Here is a 13,714-nt window from a genome sequence, read left to right on the forward strand (position 1 = left end):
TATATATATCTGTAACAAAATATTATTCAGCCATGAGAATAGACCTTGAGGACATCATGCTAAGTGAAATAAGTCAGACAGAGAGAGACAAATACTGTATGATCTCACTTATATGAAGAATCTAAAAAAGCTGAACTCACAGAAACAGAGATTAGAATGGTGGTTGCCAGAGGCTGGCGGGTGGGGGAAATGGGGAGATGTTGATCAAAGGCACAAACTTCCACTTACAAGATGAATAGGTTCTGCGGATCCAACGTACAACATGATGACTCTAGTTAACAATACTGTATTATATACCTGAAAGTTGCTAAGAGAGTACATCTTAAATGTTCTTATCACACACACGCAGAAAAAGCTAACTATGGTGAGCTGATGGAGGTGTTAACTAACTTTACGGTGGTAATCATTTTGCAATAGATATGTGTGTCAAATCATCACATTGTACACCTTAAAGTTACACAATGATACCCATCAATTATATCTCCATAAAGCTGCAGAAAAATTTAAAAAATAAATAAAATAAATGCATAGTGCCTGGCACAAAGTAAGCCAAAAAAAAGAGAAGAAATTAGATAAAACTCAGACAGTAAAAGTAATAAAATTAAAAAGATGAGTGTAGAAATTGATGAAATTGAAAACAAATACAAAATAGAGAATATCAAGAAGTCAAAAGCTGAATTTGGGAAAGAACAATAATATTGATAAATCTCTAGCAAGACTGATCAAGAGAGAAAAAAAAGTAAGAGAAGACACAAATTATCAATATCAAGAATGAAAAAAGATTCATCACTACAGATCTTACGAACATCAAAAAAATCTGAATAGTTAGATGAAATGGAAACATTCATAGCAAAAAGACAATTTAGCAAACTGATACAGAAAGAACTAGATATAGAAAATATGAATAGTTCTATATGTTTTAAAGAAAATAAATCTATAATTAAAAGTCTTCCTGCAAAGAAGGCCTAGCAGTCTTCATGTGTGAAGTCTTCCAAAATATTAACGAAGAAGTGACACCAAACTTGCAAACTTTTTCAGCTAATAGGAAGAGAGAGATCTCTTCCTGTTTTTATGAAATGATCACAATCTTGGTTCCAAAATTTAACAAAAACATTTTTAAAATAACTTGTATATATTAATGCATTAGAGATTTATTTAGAGAAAATTCTTCACTAAAGAGAAATTTTTATCACTACGAAGTAACCACTGCACAACAGATGAGCTATTATTTCACACAATCACAAATCCTATCATTACCTCGAGAAAAAAGGCATGTTTTTAAATGATAATATAAGTATATGATGTTGTACATAAATATTTTACATAAATAATATAGTAATTTATATTCTTATATTGAGATTAAAGTGATATTAAAAAATATAGAATTTTTTAAAAAACTAAAATAAACTCCCATGAGGATGATTTAGAAATATCCCATGCGAATGAAGGAGAAAAGCAACCCTTGCAAAGGTTAGTCACTCTTGGTCTAATAATTCTATAATATTAAAACCACGTAGAGGTTTATATATTTTACATTTCACTTATTATAATTGAGCTGGAAATCAAGAACTGTTTCCAAAAGGCTCATAAGGCAAATATTTTAAGAGTCAGTCAATTTGGACATTCTTGCATAACACTTTATTTCTCTCTTTAAAAATCCTTTTAGAAGCATCGAGAGAGTTTCTTTTAATTAAAATCACTTTCATCAGGTCCCATTTATCAAGGCCGGGTGGGTGCACATGTCATGCTAACACTGCCACCGAATAAGTCCTGTCTTGCCAGGGAGTTCGTGAAAGGAATGGGCTGCTCGCCACCAGGGCTTGTCTCATGGTTACTCTGTATTTGACAAAGAATGATGCAGAACTTTCTAAAATTAATCCTGGCAGCTCAAGATTTAAATTAAAGCCAGGGATAGTAAAATGTCATAACATAATTTTGAAAAGACATGATCATTCCTTTCTAGAACATTAGGCTCTTAGAATTTTATATGGATAAAATACATTACAATACTATAAAGTAATCAGTACGAGGGAATCTTATTGAATCTCAGTACAAAGACAAAATTACCAAATTTGGTATCCCAGTGGGTGTGTGTGTATTACATAGCTAGTCTCCTTTGGTTGAATGTGGTGTGGGATATGTGTCTGTGATTGTCCATGTGTGAAATATGTTTGCATACATCAATAACAAGTATTTATTTAGTATATAACAGACGATCATAACTGATCAGAGGCAATAATGATATTGAAATGACTTCTGCTTAGATAGTACTTTTACTTTCAAAGATTTTTCACATCTATTAACTAATTTTTATTTGCACAATACCTGTGAGATAATTAGGTAATATTGTCCTCATAAGATTGTGAATAGGCTAGTCTTTTTTATTTAGAAATGTTACTTTTTCCTCTAATCCTCATTACACCAGGGAGCTGATTAAGCTTCATTATTAGAAAGGGTTTTTTTCCACATGTGGAGTCAATAAAAGGGACTGAGTGGTCCTCAAAGCTGTAAGACACCAGATTCAGGATTAAGGCACATACAGATGTGTGTGTATGAAGATTCGTTAGATTTCAAGACTGCTAATGTATTTTATAAGAATATATATAGGAAGGACCCCGTTGACCTTGTCTCATCTACTTGTGCAGACACTATGCACTCTGATACAGTCTTTTGGTATTTAGGGATCTTATAAATGACAATGCTGCCATCCCCCACCCCCCCCAAAAAATCAGACTCCTTAGATAATGTGTCACACTTCAAATTTTTCACTGATTCTATTCTTTATCAAAATGTTCATGGTTCCTTGATTTCGCTAGGTATTTTTGTTTGTCTCAGTCTAATAAACTAAAATATGCTAAGGTACAAATTATTGTGAACTGTTAGATACATCAATTCACCTGAGAAAATTGCATCTATCAGAGGAACTGGAGAGGCACTAGTTTCTTATTTAAAGGGATAATTGGAGGAAACAGAACTTCAAACAGTGTGTCAGGAAAGCAGATGTCTTCCTGGTGGTCCTTCAGTCATACCCGAGTCAACCGCTTCCTCCATCTGTTAATCAAGCTGCCTGGGTACACGAAGGCTAAGAAGGCAAAGTGTTCTGCCTGGATGTACTTACAGGTCACTGTGGATGAGTCCATAGATCTGTGGCATGCTCTGACGATAGATTCCTTTCAAAATAACTATGAGGAGAATCACCACAAAAGCCGGAAGTCCCCAACTCAGAAGGAAAAACAGCAGATATCGCCTCTCTGTGTGTTCGTCGTTCATCACCAGTACGTACCAGAAATTCACAGACTAAGGAAGGAAACATCATAAAATGAACAGGCTCTGTCTAATGGCAGAGGACACAAACTCACCTGGTTAAGGCATAAAGAGTTACTGACCAACCAAGGGCTTGGATCTACTTAATAACTGTAGTTTTGATTTGATTTTTTTAGTTGGTTCACACATTCATTCTTTCATACACTCAAGAAATTCAGGAGACCTCAAAAGTTGTGAAACATTGGGAAATAGTTTATTTATTGTACATTTTATTTTCCTTAATTTGCTTTGATTTACTCTCAAGTCATAATCGTCTGTGATTGTTCTGTAAATGTGTCTTTGAAGAAACATACACTGATATTCAAACCTACTTCCCATGTGAACAACTCCACGATGATAATGAAGTAAATAGCCCTATGTTCCAGACTTTTCGATGATTTTTATTTATTGAGGGCTTATCATACGGCAGGGCCAGACACTGTTGCAGGGAACAGGCATATAATTGTGAACACAGCCCCAGTTCCAGTTCCCAGCAGGAGATACAGACAAGTAAACAGAAAAGATTGCACAGAGAAAACAGTACTGAGATGGGGTGGGTTTGTAGCTGTTTTTGTTTCTCAATTTATACTCTCTCCTTTTCATTCATTCACTTGACAAGTATTTACTGAGTGCTTAAATTTCAGGGACCAGTCTAGGCACTGGGGATATAGCAGTCAAAGAGATGGGGGAGGTATGTGCTTTCTTGAATCTTAGTTTCCAAACAAGTGGGAAAGCAATCATTACAGAAAATATTTATATTTGTATCATATTTTATATCTATTTCTTATATTATTAAGATAAAAATACAAAAGAGACAAATGTATAGAGAGTGAGGGGGATGAGGAGACACATTAGATAGACAGAATAAGAAAATTGAGGCCTGGAAATGTCATTATTGGCCCCAAATCCCACACCTACTTTGTATCTAAGCCAAATCTAGAACTTATATAATTCTGTCTTCTAGTGGTCTTTTTCTGTGAGAGCACTTATGCTTAATTATCATTTAGTACAGGAACAACATTGAATGTCATGTCATACATATTTCACATGATAATACTTATTCACTGGATAAATCCCCCTTCTCAATTTCACATGGTGAAAAGAATGCGAGTACAGAAGAATTATCTATCTCTATATATATTTATACATTAGTGAGATAACCTTGGGCAAGTAACAACAATCCCAGAGCCTCAGTTTCCTCATATGCACAATGAGGTTACCATAAAGATTAAATGAGATATTACATATAAAGTACTGAGCATATAGTCACCACTGGAAAATGTTACCACCTCCCTTAAAATCTTCTATTAGGGTGTGAGACAGCGTGAAAGATAAAAGATAAATAGTTTAAGACCAAAAGTAAGCAGTGATACAATGGAAACTCTTTCCATGTGATAAATAAGCATGCCTAAAGTTTGTGGGAAGGCTTTCAAATGCTGTTTCCTGATTCTTCCAAGTAAAAGTCTATCTAGACCAAATTAGCCTTGGAGGATTAGTATTGATTGGACTAAACCAGGAAAAGATACAAATGTTTGGTTACTTGGAGATTTTTGTTTCTGAATTTTATTTCCTGTCAGCACTCTATATTGTTAGGTACATCTGCTTATATCTGCAATGATGAAGCATGTTTTGAGTTGTTCCTTATGTAAATTTGTTCTAACTTCTTTTTTAAAATTATTACGTTCAAGAAGGTTTTTCCCCCTCTTTCCATGACTATAGGGACATGTACCCAAATAAGTGCATTGTATGTATCAAGTGACGCTGAGGTGATCAATACCGCCTGTTCGAGAATGAAAATTCACACAAAGTAAGGATGATTAGCCTATATCTAAAATAAAAGTACTAATTATTTATTTTAAATAGACACTTGTGTATATCCATGTAACATGGTAACTCAGTGACATGGTGGCAGAATCAGGAAGGAGAGTATGGATTGGTAAAGGACTTCTAAATTGATTCATCATGATAAAGATCAGGACATTTCCAAAATGTCTGCTTTTACACAGATGGACATTAGGCCATCAGTTAGAATCACAGACCCTTTCAGCAACTGTCTGACCTTTGCCACAGGCTCAGACAAGACTGAGACAAGCGCAATTGCTAGATTTATACACCCAACGCTTCTGCTCCAAAGAGACCAAGACACAGTGCGGCTGAATTCTTGAATTCTCAAGCAAAACAAGCTCCAAAAGTCATTAGCTTTTTGTTGATTTTAAAAAGAAATCCCTTTCCATCTCAACACAATCCAACCGCTCACCTATACTCTAAGGAGAGCATTTCCCATTATATGTCTTATCCTTTCTATAGAATGGAAATGCTATGTAATTAAACAACATTTAATTATTCTAGAAATACCATATAGCCCAAACATAAGCTTTGTTTTGACTAACTCACTAAAAGTTTTACTGGAATTTTAAAATATTTTAATATAGTATGGCAGGCACATTTTGGGATATGTCTAGGCTATGAGCTCTCCTTCTCTGAACCCCTTCTCCCTACTCCTCCCCAACCCCAACACATGCAGAGCGGGCTCATGACCCTGCTCCTCTGTCCACAGCTGATTCGATCCAAGGGAGAAGCCTGACCCAGGCTGGGCCACTCACCTATCATTGAATTCCTTGAAATTCGGTGATAGTCTAAGCTGATCAACTAAAAAAAAGGGGACATATGAACTTTAGTGGTGGGTCTAGCCAAGTGAAGAGAGAAAGTGTGTTTGCAGAGAAGAATGGACGGACAAAGCCTTCCATTCATGCTCACCGTCCCTTATGAGGCCCAACTGTACTTACAGTTCCTGGGTTCAATGAGTTATCCTATATGCTTACTATTCCTTTTATGATTTGAATGTTTGCTTAAATTAGCTCAACTTAGTTTTTCTTCGTTGTTAAAAAAAAAAAAAAAAAAACTTGACTGAGATATATATTGCTATTCTAAAGCAATTGGATTAAAACCTCCAGTTACTGCCATTCTCAAAACAAAAAGAAGATAGTGGAGCATTGACTATATTCCCTTTCCTGTAATCATTATTCTTCCTTTATAATCTAAGGTAAGAGTACTAAGAGACCATTATGTTTGCATACTAATTTTATGTTGACAGATATAGAGCATATGTGATCTGTGTGATTATCCAATGTTGGAACTAACAGAATTATGAGAACTCAATACAAGGGTGTCACTCTCACCCAAACATGCTTCACACAGGCTGAGCATGGCTTACTTACCATTCACTGCCCATCTTACACTTCTCCTGCTGAAGAGTAAGTGTGACCTGAAAATTTCAATATCTAGGTCTCTATTTACATTTCTATCTCTAAGCTTTAAAAATTTCGTTAGAACCATCTTATGGACCATCTCATAAGATGAGAGACAGCATCATCATCATCAAGACGTCATCACTATGTAGTCATGTTACATTTTTCGTCAAAATGTTATTATCCCCAAATTTAATCAACTACATGAATCTGACTTGACTACAGTTCATACACACACAGAATCCAAAGTTTCCCAGAATTAATGTGATGCGGGCTCTGAAGGCCAAGTCCAAACAGAGCCAGAAATGTTTTCAGCATTAGTAACCATCAAATCAGCCACTTTGAAAGGGACAACTGAATAAAATGTTTCGCAGTGTGTTTAAAAGTTAGTGATGTTACCACAGAGTTACATCTTTAACGTCAACTCTAAACACTGAATATATTTGAATTACTATCTTATTTTCGTCAATGCTTATCAGTGAAGGATAACCTATTCGAATTCGCACACCTATCACAATCACCAGCATTTCAAGACTACCTGGGTGACTGTAGCTTGAGAGAACTTAATTAAAAGTCCATTTTAAAAAATTTAAAGAAAATTACTTAATGATATTTTTGAAAATTTCCTGTCATAAGCACAATCTATAGAAATACAGGAAAAGAGGATTTGCAAAAGTCCCCATACACACTCAAAAGATAAACTTTCAGGTGAATAATGAATAATATAAATCATGGTTTTTTTAGATTTATAAAAATTTGAAAAGACATGGTGATTAGTGACTTGATTTGGGTTTTTAACATAGTTCTGCATGGATAAGCAGTATGTTTTTGGCCAATATCATTTGGCTCTTCTGGGTTTCAATTTCCTCCTCTGGTAAAAGTAGAGGTTAAACTATAAGTTATTGATAATTTCCTGACTCACACTTTGTGACTGAATCAGTGTAGAATTTACAGTTTCTTAAGTAAAAACGTTAACGTCATGGATGCACAGACTATGAATTTTAGCAGCGATACAGACCTCCCAGACCATCTGACCAGAACCTCTTATTTAGAGACGAGGACTGAGACAGTGAGAGGAAACACAGCTTCTTCATATTCTGGTTGGTTACAGAACTGGGAGCAGAACACAAGTCCAAAGCTCCTTGGACTTGTGAAGACTGACTAAGTTTAATAATTATTTCCATAGAAATTGACACAAATATTGGCAATATTGCTATTTGCATGAGAGCTTCTTTTTTTGTCCTCATTTTTTCCCACTCACTTTATTTGCCACTGGAGATGCATTTTCTTGGTACAAGTATGGAGATAATCCTTTCTCTCTCCCTCTCCACTTTTTGCTAACACTAAATGAAAACTTATACAGGTTTATCAGAATATAAATGGCCAAAACACAACTCTGAGCTGTGGCAGATTAATTTTCGTATACCTCGTAGTATATAGTAAAACGTTTTGCATATAATCTTTATTGATAAATATCAAAGATATACACGGTATGAGTTAATTTTTTATTGAATTTAACAATAACTTCATAATTTGGTTTAGTTACTGAATTTATTCATTTTCATAACTTGCCAGAAAGAATTTTAGGAGGCTCAATAATTTTAATTGATTTGACTGAACTCCTAATGAAGAGGGTCAAAGTTAACCGGTGGAAATTTTAAAATGTTAAATGCAATAGTATAAGAGAGGAAGAAGGGAACCAGTACTTACTAACTGGGTAATAGATGGGGTAATAGTAATAGACCCCACATCAAGCTATATCTCACTTAATCAAGACAACTGCTCTCCTAAGTTTTATTATGATTTTTTTTTTTTACACAGGAGGAAACTGAGGAAAGGAGACGTATATTTCCCAGAATTAGTAATTACGACTGTTAGAACTTATACTGATTCTGCTTAAGATGCAAACCACTCCACTAAAATACTCAGATATAATTTAGGTCAAATATAGACAGGAATAAACTGAAAGACTGTGTCTGAATATTTACTTACACTCCTATATAGACATGTCTTTATTTTTACAGTAACATTTTCAATGATGACTACTACTATTTTCCAAGTGTCCACATAGAAAAATAGAGAAGACATATCTTGTTAATTGTTTGATTACAACAGGTCATAATTATGCTTTCATATGCTCCGTAAACACAGATTCACTAGTTTACTCACATAATATATACTAATATAATGCATATTAGTGTATTTGTAAAATATATAGGAGAAACGCTTTTTCTTTTTTTTAAGTTAAAAATAAGGCTTGAACTCCATAAATTTTCATGGTAAGTGGGATAAGATTGGTATTTACCCTGTTGGTTACTATTTGGTTATTAAATGTGTCACCAGAAACTTTGAACTGATTTATAGCATCAAGTTTGGTTAGAGATCACAGATGCTATTAATCCTATCATTACCATACGTTCTTAGTCATTCATTTCAGAAGAGAGTCTAAGAAACGTTGCCACACATCCTTGCTCCAGTTATCCTCCTTCTTTCTTAACAATTTTGCATGAAATAAATTGCAAGGCTTTTTGACGACTGGAGAATTCAGTATTTCCTGGGTATGTCATTTTTATCTTAATAATTATCAGTCTGTTGTCCTTAATACCTTTGATGTCCCCCCAAATTAAATCAATGACGAAGGGAAAAACAGCTAATTTTAGCATTTCCCTTCCTGTTGTTGTGTTCTGGCACTAAGGAGCCTTTCTGCCAAGGTATAAATAATAAATATATTTGATTCTTCATAGCCTGATTATATGGAGAAATTAAGGCACAAGATGTGAATGCTCAAGTGCAACTGTAAAATGATTTCTAACTTTACCATTTAAAAAATATGTTCTTCAAGCAAGCTTTAGTTTCAAAATAAAATATTATACTTTCAAGTAAGCTGTGCCCCTAGACATGAGATAAACAGACTGCATGGACAACCCCAGGTTTGGATATTATTCACAATTGAAGCAGATTGATATACGATTTAACTTGGAGACAGGAAATGATCATAAAATTGGGCCAAATGAATATACAGACAAAATTAAATTTCTATTTACCTAGATAGTCTACTGATATCTCAAATTATTTATTTGTGATTTATTTCTTTCATGGATTAACTCATGGAACTATCTGGAAATCCAGATAGTTTTCACATGGTATATTTCACATAGATGTTAATAGTAAAGGCATAAGTTCTAGGAATTAAATCCATGGACAATCCATAAGTAAACAAATATTCAGAGTGTGAGGATGTTCAAGGAAACTGTTTATAATAGCAAAAATAACTGGAAATAACCAGCATTTCATTAATAGAAGACCAGAAAAATAAATTATGAAATAACCATATTATACTCTAGAAAAAAAAGTATATATCTGTATGCAGTAAATTTATATATATATATGAAAATATATACACACTATATATAAATATACACACACAATATACACACACACACACAGAAGAACATACACATGTGCTTGTTTATATATTTATAAATATTTGTATATTTGTGGAATATTTCTGGAGGGATACACAGGAAGCCATTAAGAATGTTTACCTTTGGGAGTAGGGTTGAGGGTAAAGCAGATGGTGGAGACTGTGTGAAATAGATGTACTTTTCATTTTATATTTCTCTGTAGTGTTCGATTATGTTTTATACCATTAGTATACGCTATTTCTACAATGAAAGCAAATCAAAACAGAAAAAGGAAATGAAAAGAGAACAATAACAACTAGAAAAATAGAGTAAAAATATTACAAGAGTTTTAATTCCCGCTGTCAGTCTTTCTTGGAGCAGCAACGACCCTGATGTTTTAAGGAAGTGGGAAGTCATTTCAGAGTGATGTTACGTGAAGAGCAAATGCAAAGATAACTCAATTTCCACGGCCAAAAAGGGAATTTGTGAGTTCTTTGCTTTAAAAAAATAAGCGAAGTAATTTGTTACTATACTCCCATCATGCACAGTATGACTTCCCTGTCAAAGAAAGGGAAAGCCTGAAGAAACAGAGTCAAGGCCGCCACTTACGGAGCCGGCTATGAGCCAAGCACGCACCTTAGTAAAGAGGTGAGAGGCTGTCCAGTTTGCTAAGTCTTCACAGCTAGTCAGCGTCTGCCTCACTCTAAGTCAGCCCTCTCTTTCCACTATATCAAGCTAATTCTCTTTTGTAAAAAAAGGTGTAACTTATATTGGAAAAGCAGAGTATTCAACATGTTTCAAAATTTATGAAATATAAGCCATTCATATTTTCTTAGCCAATAATATGGGTAAATATGTATGGAGTGTGCAGACTACGCCAGGCATCATTCCAAGCTCTTTCCACGTATTAATTCATTTTATCTTTCCACAGTCCTCAAAAAGAGGTACTGTTATTACAAACCTGATTATTCAGAAAAGAAAATCTAGGCTCAGAGAAGTCACATAACCACAACCTGTTTACAAATAAAATTTTTCTTTAGCTACTCTAAAATATAATCCAATTTTACTATAATGTATTCAAAGTTTATGACAAAGTAAAATAACTTTTCAAGATAAAGTCATTTAAATGCATTTATTCTAAGATTGAAGATATGAAGCATATCACAATAATTCTGACATACTTAGGCCAATGATTAAAAGTTAATGATTAACTTTTTGTCATTATAAGCTATGTATCCACATACATATATCAAATTCTCTTCTATACTGCAAAAAAATATGAAGTAGGGTCATGTTAATATTCTTACAAATTTTTCAACCCTATTCGACTAACAGGATTGGACTAACAGTAGTCTAATCTTTTACATAATATTTTAAAAATGGATTTTAGTTTTAAAAAAAGGATTTTAGCAAACTATTTTATAAACGGGAAAACACAGGTTGGTAAAGTGACGACCTCTGACCACAAAGTAATTCATTACAAGTACCCTACCTAGAACCAGAAGTTATTGAATTTTTCCCTTGTGGTCACACCACAAACCAATGAAAAATATGTGGTGTACCATCTGAAATACATTAAACTTCACTAGTACTTTAAATAGTTTTCCCAACCATTAGCCATACAGAAATCTAATTAGTTTACTAAATGTGCATCAGCCACAATCATATTTGCTTAAGACTTGAAGAAGAGAGAGAGAATACACCAGTCTCTCAAGTTGGATGAAATCTTATATGCCATCCTGTCTAGCCCTCCTCCAAAGCAGGAAATCCATCTAAAACATGTTTGAAAGTTGGTCATTCCCCCTGTTTGAATATATTTCAGTAATGGATGCTCTCTACTTTTAGAAATAGACTCTTTAACAGTTTAATTGGTTATAAAAGTTCTTGATGAAAATCAAAATTTGCTCCTCTAATTTTTGACCCATTTGTTCTGGTTCTTCCAAATGGAGCTATATGGTCTACTCTTTCCTTCCTGTGGCAGCCCTTCCAGTATTTGTAGACAGCCATCACATCTCCCTACGTTCTTTCCAGGTGAATTATCTCCAGCTGCCTCACAGTTTCTTATAGGACTGTTGTCTGACTTTTCATTAGCTGGTTAATGTCCCTGTTGAAACATGATTCATGAAAGTGGTTACAGGGTCCACAGGTTGTCTGAACACTGTAGATTACAATGTAACCATGGCTCCCTCAGCTGTCTCCATACTGTTATGAATGTAACCTAGGTCTGTGTTGTTTTTGCATTTACTGTAGTTGCTATGTTTTAAGCAACCTGGTCACACATTTGATTGCTACTGAGTTTGTGTTAAATTAAAATTTCAAGTTGTTTACATTAAGCCCCATCAGATTATGTCTCTTTCACTCTAGCTTTCAATCTGTCACAGTACAGTTTCTCTACATTGGTTCCACCTGTACTCTTAACGAAGGCGGCTTGCTGTTTCACCTATCTTTTCAGCTCAGTATCATCTGCATACCAGATAAGACAAGTTTCCTGTGTTTTCATCCAAGTCATCCATCAAAAACTGAATAGGTCAGGGACATGGACCAAGACCTTCAGCACACCACTGGGGACCTCAGTTCAGGCAGATAAAGAGCCACATATACAGGGCGCACATAAAAAGTTCAGCTTAGGGGCCGGCCCCATGGCTTAGCAGTTAAGTGCGCGCGCTCTGCTACTGGTGGCCCAGGTTCGGATCCGGGTGCACACCGACACACCGCTTCTCTGGCCATGCTGGGGCAGCGTACCACATACAGCAACTAGAAGGATGTGCAACTATGACATACAGCTATCTACTGGGGCTTTGGGAAGAAAAAGGGAAAAAAAAAAAGGAGAAGGATTGGCAATAGATGTTAGCTCAGGGCCTGTCTTCCTCAGCAAAAAGAGGAGGATTGGCATGGATGTTAGCTCACGGCTGATCTTCCTCACAAAAAAAAAAAAAAAAAAAGTTCAGCTTAGATAAACACCTAAAGAATTTTGCAATCAGAGAATCTAGAAAATACTATTTCAATCTCAGCCAATTTTTGCTTACGTTATATAGTTTGGATTTATTTTTACTTTTTAATTGTTGGGAGGGGGATTTGGAGAATATTATTAACTTTCCATAATTAGAGCTGCTCAAAGAGCTATAAACCAATAATTCTATGAGATGGGAATTGTGATCTCCATATGGAGATTCAGAAATAAACCTTGGAGAGAGTCAATAACTTGATAAAGTTTACAAAGATAGTGGCAGAGCCAGAATTCAAACCCAGAAGCAGAGCTCCCATTGTTCCAACTAGTTCTATTAACTAAATAGTTCAGTTCTCTTCTCCTTCAGCCCCCACCACTACAGAATCATACTTGGGAAAATATCCCTTCCTTGATATGCAAGTGCTTGAATGCATTTGGTTTACATAAGGTAGTTCACACGCATACTCAGAAACACATACGAAATTATTTTTATTGCATAAAAGATTTAACAATATCATTACGTAGAAAGCATTATCAAAGGCAGCATTTTAGTTCAGCCATTTAATTAGTGACATTAATACTGCTGAAGTGGATCCAACTCTCACATTAACCTCTTTATCAAGCAAATCAGCATAGGACAGTAGAGAGAATTTGGGACTTTAGTCAGACAAAGAGAGCTCGTATCTCCCCCCAGCATTTACTAGTTCCTCAGGAGCGTATGCCAGGACTCTTTGGGTCTTACCTCGTACTCTTTTCCAAAGTGATCTCTTCCATAGCAGTGGCTCCATTTTCCAACTCAAAGTCAACAATTT

The 13,714-nt window shown here is 34.9% G+C and overlaps 1 protein-coding gene across 6 annotated transcripts in view; it reads right to left on the reverse strand.

Moving 5' to 3' along the window:
- ADGRV1 (adhesion G protein-coupled receptor V1) overlaps nucleotides 1–13,714 on the reverse strand; it is a 519,382-nt gene that overhangs the window by 160,573 nt on the left and 345,095 nt on the right. For all 6 annotated transcript variants that reach the window (XR_015552022.1, XR_015552021.1, XM_087430056.1 and 3 more), the window contains one exon: nucleotides 3,119–3,297. Coding sequence is in view for 4 of the 6 variants with exons in the window: in XM_087430056.1 (XP_087286182.1) it covers nucleotides 3,119–3,297 (179 nt within the window). In the remaining 2 variants the exon portion in view is untranslated. The remainder of the gene's footprint in view (nucleotides 1–3,118; nucleotides 3,298–13,714) is intronic.

The sequence above is a fragment of the Ceratotherium simum genome, chromosome 4, assembly GCF_057802395.1.
Source record: "Ceratotherium simum simum isolate JZ-2026a chromosome 4, ASM5780239v1, whole genome shotgun sequence".
NCBI classification, from domain to species: Eukaryota; Metazoa; Chordata; class Mammalia; order Perissodactyla; family Rhinocerotidae; genus Ceratotherium; species Ceratotherium simum.